General features: G+C 43.6%; 2 protein-coding genes across 2 annotated transcripts; both read left to right on the forward strand.

The window, feature by feature from the left end:
- The first annotated feature begins 10 nt into the window (after positions 1-10).
- Positions 11-9,537, forward strand: LOC111044495 (CCR4-NOT transcription complex subunit 11). The gene is made up of 8 exons (XM_039420038.1): positions 11-189; positions 862-953; positions 3,156-3,304; positions 4,171-4,287; positions 5,157-5,317; positions 6,477-6,606; positions 8,678-8,993; positions 9,530-9,537. The coding sequence occupies exons 1-8, from the start codon at positions 152-154 to the stop codon at positions 9,535-9,537; spliced, it is 1,011 nt and encodes a 336-aa protein (XP_039275972.1). The 5' UTR covers positions 11-151.
- Positions 9,538-20,413: 10,876 nt separating this feature from the next.
- On the forward strand, positions 20,414-22,782 carry LOC120348810 (CCR4-NOT transcription complex subunit 11-like). Its single transcript, XM_039420915.1, has 2 exons — positions 20,414-20,718; positions 21,955-22,782. Exons 1-2 carry the CDS (start codon positions 20,485-20,487, stop codon positions 22,114-22,116), a joined length of 396 nt encoding a protein of 131 aa, XP_039276849.1. The 5' UTR covers positions 20,414-20,484; the 3' UTR covers positions 22,117-22,782.
- Positions 22,783-24,760: the final 1,978 nt, after the last annotated feature.

A 24,760-nucleotide genomic window follows, 5' to 3' on the forward strand; every position in this document is an offset into this window, starting at 1 on the left:
TTGTAAACACGTAAACAGTTGTTTCAGCTTGGTTATGACTGACTGTATTGATAACATTTAAATACTATTATTAGTTTCTGTAATTTCATATTTTCTATATGAATTTATTTGTTATCCAATCATCTTATAACTTGAAACTGAAATAAATAGAATGGCACTTTCTGTGAAAGCATTGACATCACTTTTGAGGTAACTTACTTTTGATAGGTTAGGAGTTATTTTTGTGTTGTTATTGAATTACATAAATTGTTTGGATTGCCTAAATTAATTTATGAAACAATAGATAAATATAGCCTCCTGTAAGCGATTAAGATTCTCAATTCTTTTTACTCGTAATCGTAAGTCGTAATTGAAATCTTAATGCGTACCTAAAGCTGCATTTACACCAAAATTATTAACAAAATGTTAATAACTCAATCCTTATATATATTCTATTACATTGAATATAACTTATCATACACATGATGAACATTTGTGTTTGTCAAGTTCCGTTCAATCTAATAGAATCTATAAGGACTAAGTTATTAACATTTTGTTCATAAATTTGGGGTAAACCCAGCTTAACTAAATTAAATTGCCTATAGCTATTATAATAGTAAGTTAATTAATTATTAGTTCAAATTTTAATGTTCATATTGATTTTTAAAATGTTGAAGAATTGAAAAGCGGACCTAAATAATGTACATGGATGTAATGCATGTTATTATAGGCCTATTACACCTGTACATAGGCTATTTCATCTTATTTGTATTCACTATCCTTAATTTATATACTTTTTTGTTTCAATCTTTTCTGATTTGATTTCCTTGATCAAATCCAGCCTATTATATTATTTTGATCATCCAATTTTTCACGTTTCAGTTTATTAGAGGATGATAACACTGAAAATCAGACTTTTGAATACTTCGTACAACATCTCTACCAAATATTTGGGAAGCAGGACAGCTACAAAGGTAATGAATAGTTATATATAGTTATTTTTTGTCATTTATAATAATACAAAAGAATTTGCCTATTTATTTTCGTATGTAGGTATATGGTTTGTATATTCAGAAGGTTTAATGTCACCTACAGCCAGGATGTCTATGGTATCTCTTCGTATGTGCTGAAGAGCATCATGAGTACGATAGCCGACCAATGTTGTCATTGATCAACTCCTGTCTATGAGAGGATATTTTCCCAGACTTTCTCAAAATCTCGAAGACATTACCCATTTTCCAAAAGGGTGATTCTGAGGTCCATCCGAGAAATTATTAAGACTGTCATGATGCTACAGATGAGTGACTACCTGGAGAAGAATGGTCTGTTGGGAGGCATGCAGCATGGATTCAGAAGGGGGAGGTCAACCTCATAAGCTACAATCTCTCTGGGAGACAGAATCTGTAAGGCTTTTGAGGAAAGCTGTATAATCTGATTAATTCGTTCGATTGTGTATCGTTGTGTATCTTTGGATCCTAGTGGAAAAGCTCTCAAGATATGTTTTCCGGGGCGGAGCATGGTGTCGGATTACTTGGTCGATAGTAAGCAGGTCATTTCACTATTGGGTGCTACTTCAAAGGAAAAACATGTGCCTCAGGGATCGGTGCTTAGGTCTTCACTGTTCCTGATTATGATTAATGATGTGATACTAGAAGACTTCTCTTTGCTGATGATATTACAATCATCGATAGGGGTGGTGGACCCAAAACAGCGGAATTGTGGGAGTGCAGCAACTCTTTGCTGAGGCCAGGGACTAGTTCTCCGCGAATAAGCTGCTTCTCGACGAAAGAATTTCCCAGAAAGTGATGTGTAATCTTGGCAGCACAGATCTTAACCAGGCATCTGTCACCCTCCTTCAAGACCTACAGTGTGGATTAAAAGCTGACTTGGCAGAATCATATTCTTGAAGTGTGCAAGGAGCTGTCGAGAGTCATAAATCTTTTCAGGTAGTGGTATCCTAATCTGGGAGGATTTTGGATCTGGGGCTCCAAAAAAACGCTCTTCGAATCATCACATATAGTAAGTATGGTACACATTGCCAGCCGGTCCTCCTCAGGATCCACACAGTTTGTGTACACTACACCCTGGCGTCACTACTATATGTGAGGAGCAGCATTACAATGAGCAAAGAGAGCAAGTGCACTCCTACAACACACGGAGAATGACAAATATGGATGTGCCAAGCTGTCGTTATTGAAGGTGAGGGACAGTTTCCCAGTGCTGGCGCTGAGGATGCTTAACAACTTCTCAGAGTCAGTGAGGGCGCGTCCAATAAATGACTTCAGGTCTTCCTTGCCCAAGTGGCTGATTGAGACAAGCTTGTATAATATCAATGACGTTTTCAATGTAAATAGGGTAGTTGTTATCTGATACACTGCCATTGTGATGCCAAGTAAAGTGTGATCTGTTTGACCAGTTTATTTTCACGTTAAAAATGTATTTGACTGACGCGATCTACCCAGGGTTAGCCTGGTCCTTGATCGAGAAATTTAATATTGGAATTGTAATGTCTTCTGTAGATGACTGTAAATTGCGTTCACTCACAGATATGAGCCTAGCAAGCTAAGCTCACCTTGTATGGAACTGTATCTGAATGTTCTGAATGTAGAGGGCGTTTAACATTGTCGTGCGTCCATGGCATATTGATAAATTAGTGTTTTGTTGTTTTTGACTTTTATTGTGAAATGACGCCATCGATCCCACAAGTATGGGTAATGGATGAAGAAGAAGGTATAAAGGCATAGCAACATTCTCAACACTGGATACATTCATTATCTAGGTAAAACTAAACTTGTTTTTTTTATTTGTATTCAACAATGAAACTACCGTATAGAACAACTGGAATCTTTGAATAATCTACAAACAGATCCCAGCCAAGTTAAAGAAAAAATGTCGGAACAAATTTATAAGTTAATGATTTTAATGTCAATTAATTAGATAGGCTTAGTGCCGGTTGCACAAAAGCCGGTTAAATTTAAATCGTGATCAATTCCACGAGAACCAATCGAGAGAAGCCGTCTTATCAAAAAGGCCTTCTCTGATTGGTTCTCGTGAAATTAATCGCGGTTAAAATTTATTCGGCTTTTGTGTAACCAGGCCTTAGTAAACTTTTCCACTCATCTGCATTTTTTAACTATTATTTTTTCATGCTTTGATAAAAATTTGATTTTCCCCAGTTGGATGTGCACTAACGCTCCTGCTGCAACAAACCGATCTACTACCGAAGGCTTCTCAAAGGCTAGTAGCAATCGTACTGCTGTATGAGTTGTATCGTGGAGATCCCATTGCAACTAATCCTTTTTGCTCAGTTTTCATTCAACTGCTGGTAAGAATATTTTTTAATAATTTTCATTACAGTTTATGGTGATAATATTACAGACTATGCATTGTTGTTGACAATTTCTCTATTTTTTAAGAAGATACAGAGTGAAATTTGAGTAGAACCATCTCGAATACGTATTTTTAAAAAAATTATGAATCGAAGCCTAAATACAGAAAAATACTGTTATATTGTGCAAAAAGGAATAGAGGATAAGTGCTACAAACGTTTTTCACTTCAACTGTTGAAATGTAGCCCACTACAAGCTATAATAAGCTGCGTACACATATACGCTCCTCCAACCCGCACCGAGCACGCTCCGCCCTCGTACCGCCCTCGTTCCTCCATCGAACCACAGTCGCTCCGCCCCCTCACCCATCATGAACGTTACGGAAGATGTTAGATCTTCTCGCGTTCCCCGGTCGAACCACTCTTGCTCCCCGGTCGATCATCAATCGCTCTGCTGGAGTGACGTTCGGTTGCGGAGCAGAGCGAAAGTCGCACCTATATAATATCGTAATATCAAAAACTATGCTATAAATATTATTTTTAATTTTATTTGTTTGCTGATCTGGTTAATTCACCTTCAAACAACAATCTTGTAACTTTTTGATTCATCTCACGTCAAAAGAATTATTGATTAGAGTAGCACATCTATTGATTTCCCCAGATATTCAATTCTACTGTCAAAGTTCATCTATAAATCTATAAGAAGGCCACCAGAACAATCAATAAAATTTCAGAAGCTCCGCAATATCAACGATAAATAGATGCTACTATCTTACGTAACTAAAAAAACCATATTTGTTTAACTGGTAATAGTGGAACAAATTTAACTCTTATTAAAACTCGAATTATTGTAATCTTTTCAGCACCACCAGGATGGAGCATTGAAAAATCAGAGGAAAGATCATGCAAGAATCTTGCCAAGGCTTTCTCAAGCTGAGAAACATTACATTGCTCAACTGCTACTAACTGGATCTCGAGATGTGAGTCAAAATTAGTTATTTGAGCTAGGCTATCTCATCTTATTTTTTTAGTGTTAGATGATTCAAAAGATTTCTAAATCCACAGACAAATTCTGTCAATGAGATTCACCTAGAAATAGGCTTTTGTTGTTTTCTGTTGCTACTGAGACATTCAAATATTGTACGTTTTTGTGAATACTAACATTTATTGAATGATTGAATTCATGGTAGCGCTTTCGTTACTTACATCTCAATCCATGTGTAACTGTGAATCCTATTAATTGCTTTCTTGGATGTCTCATCGCAAAAAATATATTAGGCTATATGTTTACTCCAACATGCTCAAGTCATATTATTTTCATCAGTTATATAGATAGCTATTATTATAGTTTTCATAGCTTGATTGCTTAATTTTTAACTTTGTATTATTTTCGGTATATGAAATTGTACATATAAATGACCTTTTGTAATATATAGTATGATCTATATCATTTGTATATTGTATCTCATATTATTATAAGTATACCATATTACTGATCTATTAGTTTATTAGTTGAAATGCCCCTGATCGATTACTGATTTGTCGACTCAAATCACTACCACATAAATTTACAAAGCCATAGCGCTAGGTTGTGACTTCATCAGTAGTCGATGAAATTATCCAACCAGAAAGCTGCAAATGTAGAGTTCCAATTAAGCTGATTTCTTATCAGATTTCTGATTGGATAATTTTATCGACTGCTGATGACGTCGCAACCTAGCGCTGTTGCTTTGTAAATCTAGTGCCCCCAAATACAGACCCTTGTGGTCCATAATGGGTGATTAACAAATGTATATATACAATTTGCTTGTCTTGTTGAATATGAATCTTAAATTTTTCAATTTTTCAGCTTTTGAAGAAAACAGCCAAGCAAGTTCTGAGTAGTGACGTGGGCGGACCAATCGATATTTCAAGCATCCAACTAGCTTTTTCGGAGCGAATCTCAGATCTGCCCAAGAGCAGCACCTCGGCTATTCCAACCCTCCTCCCTGATCCCGATATGAGATCCAAGTAATTAAATTCATGTTAATTCAGTTTAATATAGAATACTAGTTATAGAAAATACAATTTCCATAAGTTTTTATTAGATTATTTCCACTCAGCACGACTGAATGAATATGAATAATCATCCCCTTAGAACGTATGGGAATAATATTTTCACTGTACCGGATACGTTCACGGCCACTGGTATGTGGGAATCCAGCTTCAAAGTAGCGAATATCACTACTGTAGTGAATAGTGAAGAATCATCACAAATAATAGTGAATATCACTGTTGTTGAACATCTTTAGTGCCAGCATAAGTAAACAGTGTCTCACTTTCTAGCATCTATACAATAGTAGCTAATGATTTCTTATTTAAATGGAAAACTAAATTGGTGCTTTCTGATTTTCCAAGGGTGATGTCACACCGAGCCGCACACAAGCGGACACAATGACCCTCCGACCGAGTGCGAAGGCTTTAGCATTGGAGTAGGGGAGACAATGCTAAACCAGACGCTCCGGACATTATGTATTTGTGCCGTGCATTTTTTCGTCCAATTGTGTGTTGTGTCCGGCATGGTGTGGACACTAATGAATTCAGCCTAGTCGGGCTGTAAAATAATACTATTGGTTCTTATGGGAGTATTAACATATTTGTGGAATTTTCGGCAGAAAAAATTAAACAGAACAAGAAGGTTTAAATTTGTAATAGATTAAGAAAAAATATTGAGAACCACGAATATATACAAATCCAGGTCTGAAATATCACAGTACCTACTCATTCATAATCTCATGATGAAGGATTTCGAAAGAACTTTTCTCATGTATTTTAGTATGAATCAATTGAATTGCATATAATAGATTGTATCTATCCATTGTATTGTTTTTTTACCAATATATTTGAATGTCAAAATCATTCAGTTAGTGTGACTGGCCTCAAGCAATCACACCGTTTCAATGTAACACTCTTATCTAATCTTAGTAACTAATTTTATTAATGGTAACTTATCTAATCTGAAGAATGCATAAAGAATATAGATACAATACACTTTACTATAATCTCTATTCATGGAATATTCAATTAAAGTAAGCTAATCGCCCATTTCTTCAATAAGTTCTTCAATCTAGAACAGTAAATGTTTTTTAATCTATAACATTTGTTTCACTCATTTCATTTCTATTTTCAGCACTATCGATCCCAGTGTAATCAAGAAAACGGCCGAAGCTTTATTGACTGGTCAAAATGCAGTAGTCAACCAAGCCTATCATCCCGAGATGTTGCGGCTAGCCCCTCCCTTGCATTGCTGTGAAGATGAGGTAACGGGCTCAACTTATGTTCATTTTATCTGTTTATTTCATTCAATTAATGTATTGAATTGAATGTCTATTGTTGTTACGGCGAAATATGAATTTTTAGTTCATGAAAATAGTTTAAGGCCTGGTTGCACGACTGTTATATTCAACTGCTATTAATCGCTGACCAACGAATGACTTCATTGTCGTCCGCTTTGCTTGGTTTTGATAGATGACGTCATATGATCACAATTAAATTAGATATATGTGCACCGGGTGTTGAGTTTATGTCCCATACTTGATCTAATCACCTACTTCTCACTCCTAAATTGAAAATCAGACAAATATTGTTATAGTTAAAGCTGGCTTTTGTAAACAAAGACAACGTAAATGAAGGTGTTGTTAATAATTGAGTTGTAATATTCCAAACAAGAAAACTTATCCAAGAGCGTTATAATTTTGAGTTCACTATGAAAACATTTTTAATCATCAACATGCTCAATTCAATACATTATTATGTACCAAAATATTATACATGATGTACTTATAGTCTTTACACAACAATTAATTTCAGGTACAATAATAAATACTTAAACCTGTGTTTTTAATATTGGCAAAATCTATACAATAATCCAAATCGACCACAGTGGTAATTTTTATTGACGCTCATAAATAAATCAACGTAATCCACTTTCAAACTATTCCGTAACATTTATTTAGCATTATTTAGGTAGTACAATTTAACACTTTCAAAAAACAGACAAAACCTTAGCCCACAACTGTTCCTATTGATTTTTTTTTTCATTGAGATGACTTTTCATACATCACTATATCTTTGCTTTACCTTTCATGTAAAATAATCATTTAATTACATGAAATGAACGCAATTATAGACCAAATTTTTGGTCTAAGAATTGATTAAGGGCTGATGATTACGTTTTAGGAATGGTTTACATTTCGAAACAAGGAAAAACAAATTTTTACTTACTCATTTTTTAATAAGATTAATAATAATATATAAATTTATTTACTTAAAAAAATACAATCAAGCAATTAAAACATAAAAAGTACAAAATATCTACAATACAATAGGCTTATGAAAAGATATGGAATTTAATTCTATTGGAAATTAACTTACTCATCTATGGGAAACCCATGTACTAGAGTAGGTGTTGGTAGTAGTAATAGATTCTGGGTGGGGGTGCAAACTGCAAATACGTTGAGTAAGTGAGCTCACATATTGTTTGAGATTATGTTCTCTATATGATGTCTTCCAGGTGAAATAATCCAGTTCTTAGCAGCAGTTTTGAATCTTCTTGGGTTTTATATTGACTTGATTTGTGCAGGAAGTAGATTGTGGAGTTTTGGTGCTAGGTGGTTGATTACAAATTATATCAGTTTATATTTCTAATTTTAATGACAATTGAAGATTAAATAGGGGCCCAGCGAGCCCCCCCCCACCACTCGGAATCTCAATTGTCGCGCGATTTGGCGCCGTATGAACGGTGTAGGCTAGTGCGCTGTATGGTTTTTGGTCAGTTCAGTCAAAGCAATTCATTGTGTGACGTTTTCTAGGTTAGGTTAGACGTTACAACGTAGGAACCATCTAAAGTTCCAACGAAAATGGCACCTAAATGGGGGGACTATATGAATATTAAATTTCTTGAGCTTTAAAAAGATCAAAGATGTATATGGGATCAGAGAAACGAATTGTATAAGGATAAGAAAATATTAAAATTATTCGGCAATTGCCGAAGCCATGAACGTTCATGGCTTCGGTGCAGCTGAAGTGAAAATTAAAATAAAATCGTTTTGCGGTACGTTTAATATTGAAATGACCAAACATGAAAAAATTCCTTGCATAGTTGGTTTAACATTCGTTTTGTCCTCACGGGGCACAACAGACGACGAGCATTCGGCCATGTTTTCGACTGTCGTGGCAATAGTTAGCCCCGTAGAAACATCTTCTCGCACAGCTGGACTGGCCTTGGACAATTGGCAACTACGTGATGACAGACAATAATTGTCCTCGGACAATTTTCTCGTCAATTCGCATCGTATAAACTAGGCTTAAGCAAACAAATGTTTGTTGCAGCTGGTGTGGCTGAACATGACGGTGCCGAGCGAGCACAAGATCGCCTACGACAACAACATGTGCGTGTCGAACTGCGCAGGCATCGAGGCCAAGAAGCTGATGGTGCGCGCGTTCAAGGGCACACTCACACTGCAACAGCAGCAGCATCTGCTCGCCGAACTCGAAAACGACCCCAAGCTCGTCTATCACATCGGCTTGACGCCCAACAAGGTCAACAATCAATACCATGGCAACAGCTTATTATTTCTGTTACAAGGATCATTTTTCAATAGGTTTGATTGGGGGCCCTATTTGAATTATTTAAAAAAAAAAACTATTTTTCTATTTTGAATTCAACTTCATTTTTCGAATGAAAAATGATACATGATTTTGATACAGAATTTCAAGAGAAAATATATATGGTGAAAACCGTACATCGATATCTCAAACCATTTAGAAGATATACACATGTAAACATACTGAAAATTTTTTCAATGTAATTTTACCGCAACCAAACACTTTGGTTGATGAACAGTTCAATTCTAGTTTAAATTAATAGGAAGTTTATAATAAATCATACAAAAATGTAATGAATGAGTACATGAACAATCTGACAGATCAAACTTCACAGTTGTTAATGTTACACATGTTACTTGAAGTCTTTAGGCCTGTAGTAAATATAGTAGTCTACATTGCACTTGATAGCATTTCTATTGGGTTTTCATTTTAATAAATAATAATTATAATAATCTCCCTAATTTTAAGACTGACTGGCTCTTCGCCACATCAGCCACATATTTTTCATACTTTCTGATCGCTGTCTTCAGTCTGTTTCTGATCTGTGATTGCAATTTCTCAGTGCATTTTTGGCAGTCTATTAGTCTGTTGTAAATGATTGATTAATTTATTACTTACAATAGATAGCTTATTATTGATATGGTTCTGAGTAATACAGTTTTTCAATCAGTTCTGTGGAAGTAATGCCGTTCTGCCTAATTTTGAATTATTGAGGTCCACGCTTTAATGGCAGTAAGGACAGATAGCAAACACGTTTGCGATCCTCTGTCTTGTCGGTAGACGGTAGATGAATACAAGTTTTTATTTAATGTAAAATAAATATTAAAAACAGTTTTTATATTCTCGTTTAAAATGATATGACGGAAGGTGTAGCTCGTTCATCAATTGGGCTAGTCAGTCGGGTCGAGCGAGGGGTTTGTTACCACTGTCTGAAAAAATGGCTTTTGGTGGCCCTGAAAAAGGGCCAAGTTTGTTGCTGGTGGCCCTGAAAAGGGACCAAGATTGTTGCTGGTGGCCCTAAAAGGGACCAAGGCAGGCTAGATGTTTAGTAGTCGTCGACTGGCGCGATACCACGCCGCGCGAGGGTCCCGGGCAGGTCCGTCTGGTGCGAGAGCAGGCCGGCAGGGGCTCAAGTCAATGGTTCGCAGTCTCCACTCTGGTTTACCCGGGCTACGGAGAGGGCTGACCGGGTGATCTACTAGCCAGAGGTCGTGCCGAATCTCCGCCGGGAGGACCTCCTCGACCACTTCCTCGTTTAGAAGGGGCCTTCGGTCAAACCCCGGGCAGGCAGGGTCGTAGGCTTCCGCTGCACACACTCCGATGTCGGTTCGGCACCCAACCCGCGCATCCAGAACCGCGCGCCAGTTGTTAGGCTGGGGCGCTAAGTCTTGGGGCGCAGCTGGCGCGGCGGTGTACAGCCTCAGCCTCTCCTCCACCTGGCGAAGCCGACGTAGGGCCCTCCTCTTCTGGATTCGGCGGCCGGCTCGGTTCCTCCTAGGCATCGGCTGGGTAGTAGACAAGGAAGACACCTCAGGTTGCGGTTAGTCTCGCCGTGGTTCCCTCATTGGCCTGCTCGCTGCTCTGCTCCTGGTCTCGGTAGTGGTCTCGGCTGGTAGTGGTCTCTGGTAGTGGTCTCGGCTGGTGGTCTCTTCTGGCTCTTCAGTGGAAGGCTGCTAGTGAGCAAGTGCTATCGAGGGTAGCTGAGTAGCCCCCTTTTATTCACAGTCCCCGAGTTCACCTGCGCTGCTATTGGCCGGCGGTGCTCGGCCAATAGAAACGCAGGAACGGGTGGCGGCGACTGAGGCGCACCCTGGTGGCGGGTGGGTCAACCACTCATTTGGTTGATGCGTGGCGTGGGGAGCAGAGCAGAGCGGCAGGCTGAAAGGTAGCGAACGCGAGGGAGGTATCAATTCCCCCCCCCCCGTTTGAGGTAGCCACGGCGAGAATTTATTGATTGCAAAAAACAAGATACAATGTTTACAAAATATACAAAAGTGCCATTGGGCGATAATTTTACAGAAGTGAGACCAGAAGGGTCTCCCCCAACAGGTGGGTTGTGGTCAATAATTACAGAAATAAGACCAGAAGGGTCTCCCCCAACAGGTGGGTTGTTATTCCAAGAGATGTTGCTGGTCGGTGGTTGGAGCCGGGCGTAGTTGAGTCTCGTACACCTTGATGGTCTCGTTGTCACGGGTGATCCAGTAGACAGCTCCTTGGTTGTGGGCGACCGTATATGGTCCCTTCCATCTGGGTGCTAGGCCCGCGTGGAATTTCTGAGCCTTGTTTGAGAGTTGATGATTCCGTGTGAGCACCTGGTCGCCGATCTGGTAACGAGGCTGTGTCTCGGCTATCGGGTCTCCCTTCCTATTGAGATAATTTTCTTGGTTCAACACGGCTTCGCGTTGGATTGCGGTTAGCGTGTGTAGACGCTGGTTAATATGGTCTTTGTGCGGTTCGAGTTGATTTTCGGGCCAGTGGCTCCATTCCCCTGGCCGTGGAAGGGTTTGGCCAAACAGGATTTGACTGGGGCTGTATCTTGTTGCCGTGTTCTGTCGATTTCGCAGGGTGAATAGCACGGATGGTAGTTGGTTCTCCCATTCTTGGTGTTGTTCTTGTAGGCGGATCCGTAGTCCCTTCTTGAGTTCCTGGTTCCTTCTCTCGGTAGGGTTGGCTCGGGGGTGATAAATTGGCGTGGTGTAGTGTAAGACTCCCCATTTGAGGCAGAGTTCGTTCCATAGTTTCCCCGTAAACTGAGTGCCATTGTCGGAGAGTAGGATTTTTGGGTATCCCCATCTGGGAAACAGGTGCGTATCCATCGTGCGGCCAATCGTGTTGGCGTCGCCGTGAGGCAGCGGGTAGGCTTCTATCCACCTGGAGAAAGAATCAGTGATGACCAATATGAATCGATTTCTTCGCTTGGAGAGTGGGTAGGGGCCCATCAGATCGAGACATACGGTTTCCCATGGTCTAGTAGACCGTCGCGGTCGTTGCGTAGGTTCGTGATTCCGGTTGTACGCTTTTGAGCAGCTACACAGCAGGCAATTTTGTACGTACGCGGTTATCTGCGCCTTCATACGGGGCCAAGTGTAGTATGTAGCGATGTTTCGGTAGGTTTCGGCGTAGCCTGGATGTCCCATTAGATCATCGTCGTGATAGCGGAACAGTAGCCGGGTGCGAAAGTTGGGCGGTATGACTATTCGCCAACCGTCGCGTGTCTTCTTCTCCCAGAGTCGGTTGTGTAGGCGGTAACTGGTGAGGAATACTTGATCAGTTCCCGGTTGATCCTCCAACGGTCGGGGTTCGATCTCCATCCATCGTTGCACCTGCGCGTTGATCTGGTCGTCTGTGGCCTGTGCTTTCCGAATCTCTTCTAACAGTTCAGTTTCGGTTGCGATGCTTGCTAGCGTAGCGGGTTCACTGGTGACTGGCAGGATGTCGGGAGGCATGGTTCGTTCTAGTTGTTGACTGGTCTCCTCAACTTTTTCGTTGTCGGGTTGCCGTGACAGTGCGTCGGCGAACTGATTCTCTTTACCCGGGCAGTGTTCTAGGGTGAAGTCAAATTCTTGTAGGAGCAGGGCCCATCGAGTGAGTTTGGCGCGGCTGTCCTTTGCAGTTTGTAACCAGGTAATCACCTTATTGTCGGTACGGAGTATGAATGGCCTGCCTTCCAGGTAAGGGCGATATCGCTTTATTGCCCAGACAACCGCAAGGCACTCTTGTTCGTTACTGTGATACTGTTGTTCCGTGTGGTTCAGCTTGGCACTGGCGTATGCGATCACCTTACGGTCATTGTTGATTTCTTGGTATAGGACAGCCCCTATACCGACCTTGCTGGCGTCTGTCTGTAGGATGAAGGTCTTGGAGAAATCTGGTCGACAGAGTGGTTGGATGTTGGCGGTCAATGCTTGTAGGCGGCGGAAAGCTGTCTCTTCTGTTGGTGACCATTTCCATCGCGTCTTCGTGCTAAGTAGCTCAGACAGAGGCGCACAAACGTCAGCGGCGTTGGGTAAAAATTCTCGTAGCCAGCCGACTACTCCGAGAAATTCTCGCAGTTTCTTTCTGGTGGTGGGTGGTTGGGCAGAAGTCACAGCTAGGATAGCCTGCGGTTTTGCTTGGTTGCCCTCGGAGGTGATTATGTGACCGAGGTATTCAAGTTGCTTGCGGCCGATCTGGCATTTTGCTGCTGAGACAGAGAGATTGTATAGATTTAACCGTTCAAACACTTTGGCTAAGTGGAGTAAGTGTTCTTCCCAGGTATCCGAGTACACAATGATGTCGTCGAGATAAGCGTAGCAGAACTTGTCGACGTATCCACTCAGTACCTTGTTCATCATGGATTGGAAGCAGCTGGGTGCATTTCGTAGGCCGAAAGGCATGACCTTAAATTGTAGCTTTTCGCCGTAGGGAGTGGTGAAGGCCGTGTAAGGTCGAGACTGGGGTGCGAGTGGTACCTGCCAGTATCCCATCCGTAGGTCGAGTGAGCTGAATATTTTTGAAGTTCCCAGGCTTCGAATGACGTCCTGTAGGGTCATCTGCGGTGCCGTGGCTGGAACGGTGATGGAATTCAGCCATCGGTAATCGATGCAGAACCGTGATGTGCCGTCCTTCTTGGGGACAACGACGATTGGAGAGTTGTAAGGCGAATCACTGGCTTCTACCAGGTTGCGTTCCTTGAGGGCGGCAACTTCGGACTCGATAATTTGCAGTTTCTCCCGTGAGTATCGGTAAGGCCGCTGGCTGCGTATTTCTGAGCTGTTGAGTTGAATTGTCATGGTGGCGGCCGTGGTGATGGAGGGTGGCATCTGCTCCATGAACAATTTTGCGTGTTGTTGCAGTAATACTGTTAACCGTCGGTGCTGGTCGCTGGGCGTGTCTTCTAGTAACTTGTCAACCAGGTGAGTGTCCATCTCTACTGAGACTGGTGGTTGCGCTATCCAGAAGATCGTATCTCGCTGCGTCTTGCCGTAGATTAGCCTGTCTTGCTCAAAGTCAAGCACTGCCTTATTCTCCCGAAACCATGGTCGTCCCAAGATGATGTCTTCGCGTAGGTCAGGTAGACCTAGGAAGGGAATATTTTGAATGTGCTGTTGGATCTGGAGTTCCAGATGTCCTTGTATGGCCGTTTCGCAGCTAGTGGGACGGTTGGCCAGCAGTACAGGTAGCTTCAGCGGTTGGATCCGTGTACCGTGGTCGAGGTGGGCAGCTCTCACGAAGTTGTGCGTTGCGGCTGAATCGAGTAGAGCGTGTAGTTGTTTACCCGCGAGGATGACAGGGATCCGGGGTAGAGTCTGTCCGTCTATCTGGATCACGGCTAGGTTCGGTGCTTGGCTGGGCGGAGGGCTGGTGATGTGGTTGTTGACTACTGGGGCGGCAGTGTTGGTGACCTTGTCGGTGACTGCGGCCAGGGCAGTGTTGGTGACCTGGTGGCTGACTGCGGCTGGGGCAGTGTTGGTGACCTGGTGGCTGACTGCGGCTGGGGCAGTGTTGGTGACCTGGTGGCTGAATGCGGCTGGGTCAGCGTTGGTGACCTGGTCGTCGACTGCGGCGAGGGCAGTGTTGGTGACTCCGTCCATGACAGCGATCCCGGTAGGTGGCGGGTGCGTGTGGGTCACAGTTGCATGTTCCTCCCCAGGCTGGTGGTCGATGACGCGCTCATCGTCGGCTGGTGATGCTGTCCTCTCGCGGGCCAGTAGAGGCGCGGCTGCTGGGTGCTGTGGAGAGTCTCTGTCAGCCGGGAAGAGCAAGGGGTCTTCGGTGACATTGGAAGGAGACTTAGCGACGCTAGCAGGGTCTACGGTGGCGTGACGGGTAGGCGATCGATCCGTTGTGAGTGAGACGGTCATGAGTGACGGCTGGGTGGTTGACGCGCAAGGGTGTGCCGGACGCGGTTGCTGTTGTGAGACGGTGACCCGGGTGACGACTGGTACTGGGTCATTCTTGATAGCCCGTGGAGGTGCGGCTGCTAGGTACCGTGGAGAGTCTCCGTCAGCCGAGAAGAGCGAGGGGTCTTCGGTGACGTTGGAAGGAGGCTTGGTGACGCTGGCAGGATCCACGGTGGCGTGACCAAGGAATGACTGGCTGGCCGGTTCGGTGACGGTTATCGCTTGTAGTTGGGGTGGTGACCTGCGAGGCTGGCGCTGCGGGTCTTGCACCTCATCGTTAGTGTAGTGGACTCCTACTTTCCGTGCTGGAGGGGTGGAGTCCGAGTCTCTCCAGTATCGCCGTTTCCCTGCCGTTTCTTCGCGAGTTCTGGGCAGTCGCGATGAAAATGCTTGGCCGGGCAGTAATGACACTGAGGAAGCTGGTTGTAGTTGAACCTCGGCGGCGGCTCTCGATGGGGTGGCCCTGCGGGTGCCGTAGGTTGAGGCGGCTTATATTTTGGTCGACTGTTGAGGTCGGTTTCCAGGTCGTTGGCGATCATGATCAGCTCTTCATAGTTCGTGGGACGAGCAGCTCGAACTAGGGTGCGAAGCTCGGAACTCAGCTGACCGATGAGCAGGGCGATCACCTCGTCTTCAGCCAGGTTGGTTCCTAAGCGCTGCTGTAGTTGGAGCTTCTGACGGATGAATCGCTCCACTGGCTGGTTCGGTTTGTGGGTGGTGCCATAAAATTCCGTGTGAGCGGCTGCGATTTTATGGGCTCCCGAGAAACGGGCCTGAAGTCGGTCACGGAACTGTTCCCAGGTGGTGACGAATTCTCCGTAGTCTCTCCACCAGGCGGCGGCGTCGTCTTGTAGTTGCGCTTTTAGAAGCATGACCCAGGTATAGCTGGGAATGTGGTGACCCTGTAGCAGCTCGGTGCACTGTCGCATGAAGGTGATGGGGTCTTCATGGAGCTTGCCGCGGAAGAACGGTAGCAGGGTCGCTATGCTGGTCAGCTGGCTGAGGTTGCCGGTGTAGCTGACGGCTGGAGCCGGTAAGTTGGCCATGTTGCTGGTTGCGGTAGTGGCGTGACTAGAGGTTGACGGTGGAGCAGGCAGGTTGACGGTCAGCGCGCTGGGTTGCAGGGTGGTTGGTCGAGCGGGCTCGCTGGTGAAGGCGGGTGGCTGCGTTGCCCCGGTTTCGCTGGTGGAAGCGGGCGGCTGCGTCGTGCTGCTGTCGGTTTGACCGGTGGTCTGTGCAGGCCAGCCGGCGAATGTAGACTCGGTGTGCTGGCTGGTTGACTGCATCGAATCTTCGGTGGTCGTATCTCCACTGTCTCCGGCTCCGGTTCTAGTCGCTACCATGTTCAGGTGTTATGGGCGCCACTGGGAAATTGCCTGTTCCCAGACAGGTATTCTGAATTGAAAGATTCAGAGACACATTTTGTTGAAAGAAAATAAGTTTGAATTTTTTGTGTGAAAAATTCAAGACATACATTTAGATGAAAAATTTAAGACATACATTTAGTTGAAAATTTAGGTTGACATTTTGTTTGAAAAAAAAGTTTTGACAGTGGTAACGGGTTACTGTATCTCCATACAGTGAGTGGCCCCACGTTGGCAGGCGCCAATAATTGATATGGCGGAAGGTGTGGCTCGTTCATCAATTGGGCTAGTCAGTCGGGTCGAGCGAGGGGTTTGTTACCACTGTCTGAAAAAATGGCTTTTGGTGGCCCTGAAAAGGGCCAAGTTTGTTGCTGGTGGCCCTGAAAAGGGACCAAGATTGTTGCTGGTGGCCCTAAAAGGGACCAAGGCAGGCTAGATGTTTAGTAGTCGTCGACTGGCGCGATACCACGCCGCGCGAGGGTCCCGGGCAGGTCCGTCTGGTGCGAGAGCAGGCCGGCAGGGGCTCAAGTCAATGGTTCGCAGTCTCCACTCTGGTTTACCCGGGCTACGGAGAGGGCTGACCGGGTGATCTACTAGCCAGAGGTCGTGCCGAATCTCCGCCGGGAGGACCTCCTCGACCACTTCCTCGTTTAGAAGGGGCCTTCGGTCAAACCCCGGGCAGGCAGGGTCGTAGGCTTCCGCTGCACACACTCCGATGTCGGTTCGGCACCCAACCCGCGCATCCAGAACCGCGCGCCAGTTGTTAGGCTGGGGCGCTAAGTCTTGGGGCGCAGCTGGCGCGGCGGTGTACAGCCTCAGCCTCTCCTCCACCTGGCGAAGCCGACGTAGGGCCCTCCTCTTCTGGATTCGGCGGCCGGCTCGGTTCCTCCTAGGCATCGGCTGGGTAGTAGACAAGGAAGACACCTCAGGTTGCGGTTAGTCTCGCCGTGGTTCCCTCATTGGCCTGCTCGCTGCTCTGCTCCTGGTCTCGGTAGTGGTCTCGGCTGGTAGTGGTCTGGTGCTTGGCTGGGCGGAGGGCTGGTGATGTGGTTGTTGACTACTGGGGCGGCAGTGTTGGTGACCTGGTGGCTGACTGCGGCTGGGGCAGTGTTGGTGACCTGGTGGCTGACTGCGGCTGGGGCAGTGTTGGTGACCTGGTGGCTGACTGCGGCTGGGGCAGTGTTGGTGACCTGGTGGCTGACTGCGGCTGGGGCAGTGTTGGTGACCTGGTGGCTGACTGCGGCTGGGGCAGTGTTGGTGACCTGGTGGCTGACTGCGGCTGGGGCAGTGTTGGTGACTCCGTCCATGACAGCTATCCCGGTAGGTGGCGGGTGCGTGTGGGTCACAGTTGCATGTTCCTCCCCAGGCTGGTGGTCGATGACGCGCTCATCGTCAGCTGGTGATGCTGTCCTCTCGCGGGCCAGTAGAGGCGCGGCTGCTGGGTGCTGTGGAGAGTCTCTGTCAGCCGGGAAGAGCAAGGGGTCTTCGGTGACATTGGAAGGAGACTTAGCGACGCTAGCAGGGTCTACGGTGGCGTGACGGGTAGGCGATCGATCCGTTGTGAGTGAGACGGTCATGAGTGACGGCTGGGTGGTTGACGCGCAAGGGTGTGCCGGACGCGGTTGCTGTTGTGAGACGGTGACCCGGGTGACGACTGGTACTGGGTCATTCTTGATAGCCCGTGGAGGTGCGGCTGCTAGGTACCGTGGAGAGTCTCCGTCAGCCGAGAAGAGCGAGGGGTCTTCGGTGACATTGGAAGGAGACTTAGCGACGCTAGCAGGGTCTACGGTGGCGTGACGGGTAGGCGATCGATCCGTTGTGAGTGAGACGGTCATGAGTGACGGCTGGGTGGTTGACGCGCAAGGGTGTGCCGGACGCGGTTGCTGTTGTGAGACGGTGACCCGGGTGACGACTGGTACTGGGTCATTCTTGATAGCCCGTGGAGGTGCGGCTGCTAGGTACCGTGGAGAGTCTCCGTCAGCCGAGAAGAGCGAGGGGTCTTCGGTGACATTGGAAGGAGACTTAGCGACGCTAGCAGGGTCGCTATGCTGGTCAGCTGGCTGAGGTTGCCGGTGTAGCTGACGGCTGGAGCCGGTAAGTTGGCCATGTTGCTGGTTGCGGTAGTGGCGTGACTAGAGGTTGACGGTGGAGCAGGCAGGTTGACGGTCAGCGCGCTGGGTTGCAGGGTGGTTGGTCGAGCGGGCTCGCTGGTGAAGGCGGGTGGCTGCGTTGCCCCGGTTTCGCTGGTGGAAGCGGGCGGCTGCGTCGTGCTGCTGTCGGTTTGACCGGTGGTCTGTGCAGGCCAGCCGGCGAATGTAGACTCGGTGTGCTGGCTGGTTGACTGCATCGAATCTTCGGTGGTCGTATCTCCACTGTCTCCGGCTCCGGTTCTAGTCGCTACCATGTTCAGGTGTTATGGGCGCCACTGGGAAATTGCCTGTTCCCAGACAGGTATTCTGAATTGAAAGATTCAGAGACACATTTTGTTGAAAGAAAATAAGTTTGAATTTTTTGTGTGAAAAATTCAAGACATACATTTAGATGAAAAATTTAAGACATACATTTAGTTGAAAATTTAGGTTGACATTTTGTTTGAAAAAAAAGTTTTGACAGTGGTAACGGGTTACTGTATCTCCATACAGTGAGTGGCCCCACGTTGGCAGGCGCCAATAATTGATATGGCGGAAGGTGTGGCTCGTTCATCAATTGGGCTAGTCAGTCGGGTCGAGCGAGGGGTTTGTTACCACTGTCTGAAAAAATGGCTTTTGGTGGCCCTGAAAAGGGACCAAGATTGTTGCTGGTGGCCCTGAAAAGGGACCAAGATTGTTGCTGGTGGCCCTAAAAGGGACCAAGGCAGGCTAGATGTTTAGTAGTCGTCGACTGGCGCGATACCACGCCGCGCGAGGGTCCCGGGCAGGTCCGTCTGGTGCGAGAGCAGGCCGGCAGGGGCTCAAGTCAATGGTTCGCAGTCTCCACTCTGGTTTACCCGGGCTACGGAGAGGGCTGACCGGGTGATCTACTAGCCAGAGGTCGTGCCGAATCTCCGCCGGGAGGACCTCCTCGACCACTTCCTCGTTTAGAAGGGGCCTTCGGTCAAACCCCGGGCAGGCAGGGTCGTAGGCTTCCGCTGCACACACTCCGATGTCGGTTCGGCACCCAACCCGCGCATCCAGAACCGCGCGCCAGTTGTTAGGCTGGGGCGCTAAGTCTTGGGGCGCAGCTGGCGCGGCGGTGTACAGCCTCAGCCTCTCCTCCACCTGGCGAAGCCGACGTAGGGCCCTCCTCTTCTGGATTCGGCGGCCGGCTCGGTTCCTCCTAGGCATCGGCTGGGTAGTAGACAAGGAAGACACCTCAGGTTGCGGTTAGTCTCGCCGTGGTTCCCTCATTGGCCTGCTCGCTGCTCTGCTCCTGGTCTCGGTAGTGGTCTCGGCTGGTAGTGGTCTCTGGTAGTGGTCTCGGCTGGTGGTCTCTTCTGGCTCTTCAGTGGAAGGCTGCTAGTGAGCAAGTGCTATCGAGGGTAGCTGAGTAGCCCCCTTTTATTCACAGTCCCCGAGTTCACCTGCGCTGCTATTGGCCGGCGGTGCTCGGCCAATAGAAACGCAGGAACGGGTGGCGGCGACTGAGGCGCACCCTGGTGGCGGGTGGGTCAACCACTCATTTGGTTGATGCGTGGCGTGGGGAGCAGAGCAGAGCGGCAGGCTGAAAGGTAGCGAACGCGAGGGAGGTATCAGACCTCGTGTGTTTCCAGCGTTATTGACCTATCACCAGCTGTCTCATATATTTGAATAGTAGACTTGAGATGCGCGAGTACACTAGCGTCAGGTGATAAATTTTCATAACGGCAAGGAAAGTTGTGCGAGTGCGCCACACCAGATTTTTTCTTTTATATTATCCTTGAAATGCAAAATTTCCAAAAACCTTTTATATACGTCGACGCGCAATTAAAAAAGGAACATACCTGTCAAATTTCATGAAAATTTATTACCGCGTTTCGCTGTAAATGCGCAACATATAAATATATACCGTCGACTTGAATCTTAGACCTCACGTAGCTCGGTCAAAAATTTGATGCTTGTTTGAATTGTCTCAATTCAAAATGGAGATCTATGATTTACCAATGCTACATAATACACAGTACCGAGCTACATTTGGACTGTCGTATAAATTAGAATTGGAACCGTTTTGGGCTTAAGCCTGTGTCACTTTTCTGGAAGTTATGTTATGTTAAATGATTGAATAAATAAATGCATAAGGTTTTTCTTCTATTTCCATGGTTATGTGAAGTATGACTTCATATTATTGTTTCATTATTTATCTATTCATTTACTCTAACAATTTATTTCTCTCTTTTAGGTTAACAACGACTGTAGATTTGCCTACTGAGTTTGTGCACTTGTATATTTCCAATTGTATCTCAACCTGTGAAACAATCGAAGATCGCTACATGCAGAATCGGCTAGTACGACTGGTCTGTGTTTTCTTGCAATCACTCATCAGGAATAAAATAATTAATGTCCAGGTAAGCTATTCTGAATTACAAATCGATGATGATCCTTATAAATATCCTTCAACTCTACTTCCTCTACTTGGTGGAAGATTTAAAATATTTGTCTTACTGTGTCGTCAATTGTTGCCCATATCAAGGGTTGTTCAGGAACTAGCTTCAAACTGTAACTCAATTCATCTTTCTCAATGTTTTTCTACCTGAATGATGAGCTCACATAAGCGTTTGCTAGGTAATGAGATTAGATGATCAAATATGCTTTGCTAACAAAAGTATCACATTTTATTGGAAAATCAACATCAACGGTCTTTCAACCAGTAGTTTTTGTTAAACATGTATTTCTTTTAGAACTTTTTGGAAAACAAATAGTTTACTTTCATGGTTTGTTATTTTTATAGTGAAAATACCTCTAAACTGAAACTTTTCAGTTCCACTGCAACTGATTAGCAGATCAGGTTTTGATATGCATATTTTGTAATTTTACAACAATAATTGAATTTGAATTGATTGGTAGATGAGACATGAGACTCAACTCAATATGAGACAACCATTATTATCAAGTATAAGTAGTCAACTTATATCAAAGAAGAATTCGCCTAGGATCTGAAGTTGATCTATTGACGTTTTAATAAACGTGTCTCTCATGTCAAGATAGTGATGATATGAAAATATATTTATCAACAATGATTGGTTTGGAAGATGAAAGGTTGACTTTTATATGAATTTCATATTCAACAAGAATGTTCATTAGTTAATGTAGTATCCAATTAATGGTTCGTTTTAAGACTCGTTTTAAATTATTATTTCAAAAATAAATACAACTGATATTTGTAGTTTTCCGAATTGATTCAATACTTCCCAGAAGTACGGTTTATTGTGATTGTATTCTTTAAATTTTAATAATTATTTCAAAAATTAATACAACCAATATTTGAAGTTTTCCGAGATTAATAGAAAAAAATGATTAAAACGCAATTGCACTCATCAATTTGCCCGATTAGGCTAGCCTACTTCAAAATATTAATCCAATCAATTATTGTAACTTCTTTACATAAACAGGAATGATTGATGCAAAATATTAATCCAACCTATTGGTGTAACTTCTAAGCATAAACAGGAATGATTGATTCAAAATATTAATCCATCAAATCATTATAACTTCTTTGCAGAACATGAATGATTGTGTAATCACGATTGTACTCATTGATGCAAATTTTCACTGATACATTTCTGATTTATCTGTCGAAACAGGAACTATTCATCGAGGTGCAATCGTTCTGCATAGAGTTTAGCAGAATACGCGAAGCGGCCGCGCTGTTCAGGCTGCTGAAGCAGCTGGAGACGGGCGAGACGACTGCTGCCGTCGCGTCTACTGCGGCCGCGGTCCCGGCAAAGCCTAAAATCGAGCAATGAACGCCGAATTCTCAAACCATGATGTCGTTACAGGCATGCAGTGTCCAGGCAAAGACTAAAATCGAACAATGAACGCGCTGACTTCTGAAACCATGTCATTACAGGCATGCAGTGCAGTATGTGCATTTCTACAGTGTGATTCACTTTAAACCGTCATCCTTTAAAAATAATTACATCAACACTTCCCATTCAACCATAGCTGACAGTGTGAAGTAAATCTCACTATAATACGTTTTGCATCATGATATTATATGGACTGTTTGCAAAGATTTCTACATTGGAATGTGAGTGATTTAGTTGGCCAACAAGCTATTTTTTAAACAAATTATTACAGAGTAGCTATATAGTACCTTCAGTTTTCAACTGGAAAATAATATGATGTGCTTGCACAGGTTTAATTAATTTATTTATTTTAATAAAAAATCATAATATATTATTTTAATAAATTTACATTTTTTAATTTATTTAATATAATGTTAAAAGAGTTCACTTTAAAACTGATTTCTGTTCAGATTTAGTTGAAACTTGCATTGGGCAAATGGTCCCAACACAAATTTCAATGGGTATGTTTTGATTCTTGAATGATTGTGAATGTAGAGGTACTGTTGATGATAATAATAAGTGAAGATTATATTAGTTTGGATGATAAACCAGAAAGAATGACATGAAGACCACAGGCAAAGAACATTCTAAGTCACTTTTCCTTACTTCCGAGTAAATTGAAAATTAGTCTTTAAAACGGCATATTATAATTGAAATATGTATTTTTCAAACAATAAAAATTTTCCTGTACTCAATAAATAATTGAAATACGAACTAAAACTGTTTCAATCTTTATTTGTCTATGTTTTTAAAAAAAAAAATATAAATCAAACATAATGTCTCGAAAACCAGTGAAAAAACAGTCTAAGTAAGTTGAAACATGGAAATAACATACTATGTTCATGAAGAGGTACACAGGAATTTATTAATTACATATGAGAAGACGTTATAAAATCAAATAATTATTATAATAAGTATCTATTATTATAAAAGGACACAAGTTTTCAAAGCTATATGCAATGAATCGTCAATTACATTATTATTAAAAAAAAAAAAAAAAACAGTCAAGCATGTCAAAAAATGGAAAAAATATTGTTTATTGCAGATACTGAAATTCTATTTCTAAATCATAACAATGTCAAGTAAGTTAATATTTTAAATCAGAAAGCAATACGAATAGTTTTTTAAGTTGCCAAAATTACTGTTAAAAGCTAATGTTTTAAATTTGTTAAATACGTTTGTGTTTCTTCTCGACAGAATCTTTTTAAAACCTGTAGATCATTGTATTTTTCATTCGATACATTCAAAAAATCAGAGTAGGCATTTGCTGGAAATGCAGTTGAAATTTGACTCCTTTCACCCCTATTATCTTTGATGATGAACGAATTCCAAACACCATTGTAGGTGGTTCGTAGATTAATTGTTTTAGGATGACAGGAAGCAAACTTGATCTCAGTTATTGGACGAGTTGGAAATCCTGACTTCTTTTTATATCCCAATCCATCAAGGAACACTCCCCACTTCTTGAACAATGTCTGTTCACAGCAAAATACCTTGAAGGAAGATGGATTAGATCTAGATGATGCTATTTGTTCAACCCAGTCTTTTGGCATTTCAATAGAATAGTTTTTCACATTTATAATTCCCATATCCTTGTCCGGTTCCATGTAGGAATGACCACGAGTTGGAAATGTTAATTTCACAGTTTGGAGTCGCTCCATTTGAGTACATACATAATGCAAAAAACGAAAAACTGTGAAGTTCTTGTTTTGGCCTGGGCAGGAGTCAAGAAAAATTTCCAAGTGCTTCACCTCTGGCTTCAAAAATGTTGTTATGAAATGATGCAACATAGAACACACATCATCTGCTCCTTTTTTGGCAATGGTTTCGTCATATGCATAGAATATAACTTCATGATTGGACAGTACATGCACATTAAAAAGGTAGAAGCTCAACTGACGACGATAATAAACATCATTTGTTGAAAGATTGGGACAGGGTAGATTTTTCATAAAGTCAACACAAATATTCGAAGCTTGGGTCACTTTTTGCTTTTTGTTTTGCACACTTTTTACGGGCGTAAAATACTTCTGCTTTCTTCAGATGTAACAGGTGCTGTGTTGACAAGTTACGGAGTTCATCACGTTCCTGGTCTTTATTCCCTATTTCGAGGTGTTCCTTTCTAGCTTTAAACTCATCAAAGCCGAAATTATATTCTGTGTTAAACACATTTCTGTAGAATTCGTAAGATACCGGATTATTTGGGTATAACTCAGAGTACATTTTATACAGTTTGTTCATGTTGAGTTCTTCAGAAAGGTAAACTTTACTGGATTTTTTCAAACTATAATGAGATTTACGTCCTCTCAAAGATGAAAGATGTTCATGGACTTTATCTGTTGTTTCTTGTGGTTTAGCATGCTTTCTGTTCTTGTGTTTACCACGATTGTCTACTGGAGCTTTCCCAGTGGTATTCAAAGATTTCTTAATGGTGTTAATTGTCTGATTTGTTATCCCATGCAATGATACAAACGCTTTTTGACAAACTTTGACTTCATTTATTTTTCCATCTGTGAAAACCCTAACTTTGTATTCGTAAGAA

This window comes from Nilaparvata lugens, chromosome 2 (assembly GCF_014356525.2).
Source record: "Nilaparvata lugens isolate BPH chromosome 2, ASM1435652v1, whole genome shotgun sequence".
NCBI lineage: Eukaryota > Metazoa > Arthropoda > Insecta > Hemiptera > Delphacidae > Nilaparvata > Nilaparvata lugens.

Excerpts from the sequence above, each read along its gene's own strand:
- LOC111044495 (XM_039420038.1), top strand. The coding sequence starts at position 152 with ATGGCACTTTCTGTGAAAGCATTGACATCACTTTTGAG. Across the intron at positions 3,305-4,170 it reads CAGTTTTCATTCAACTGCTG|CACCACCAGGATGGAGCATT; the intron begins GTAAGAATATTT and ends TAATCTTTTCAG. Across the intron at positions 4,288-5,156 it reads TACTAACTGGATCTCGAGAT|CTTTTGAAGAAAACAGCCAA; the intron begins GTGAGTCAAAAT and ends TCAATTTTTCAG.
- LOC120348810 (XM_039420915.1), top strand. The coding sequence starts at position 20,485 with ATGACTTCATATTATTGTTTCATTATTTATCTATTCATTTACTCTAAC. Across the intron at positions 20,719-21,954 it reads ATAAAATAATTAATGTCCAG|GAACTATTCATCGAGGTGCA; the intron begins GTAAGCTATTCT and ends CTGTCGAAACAG.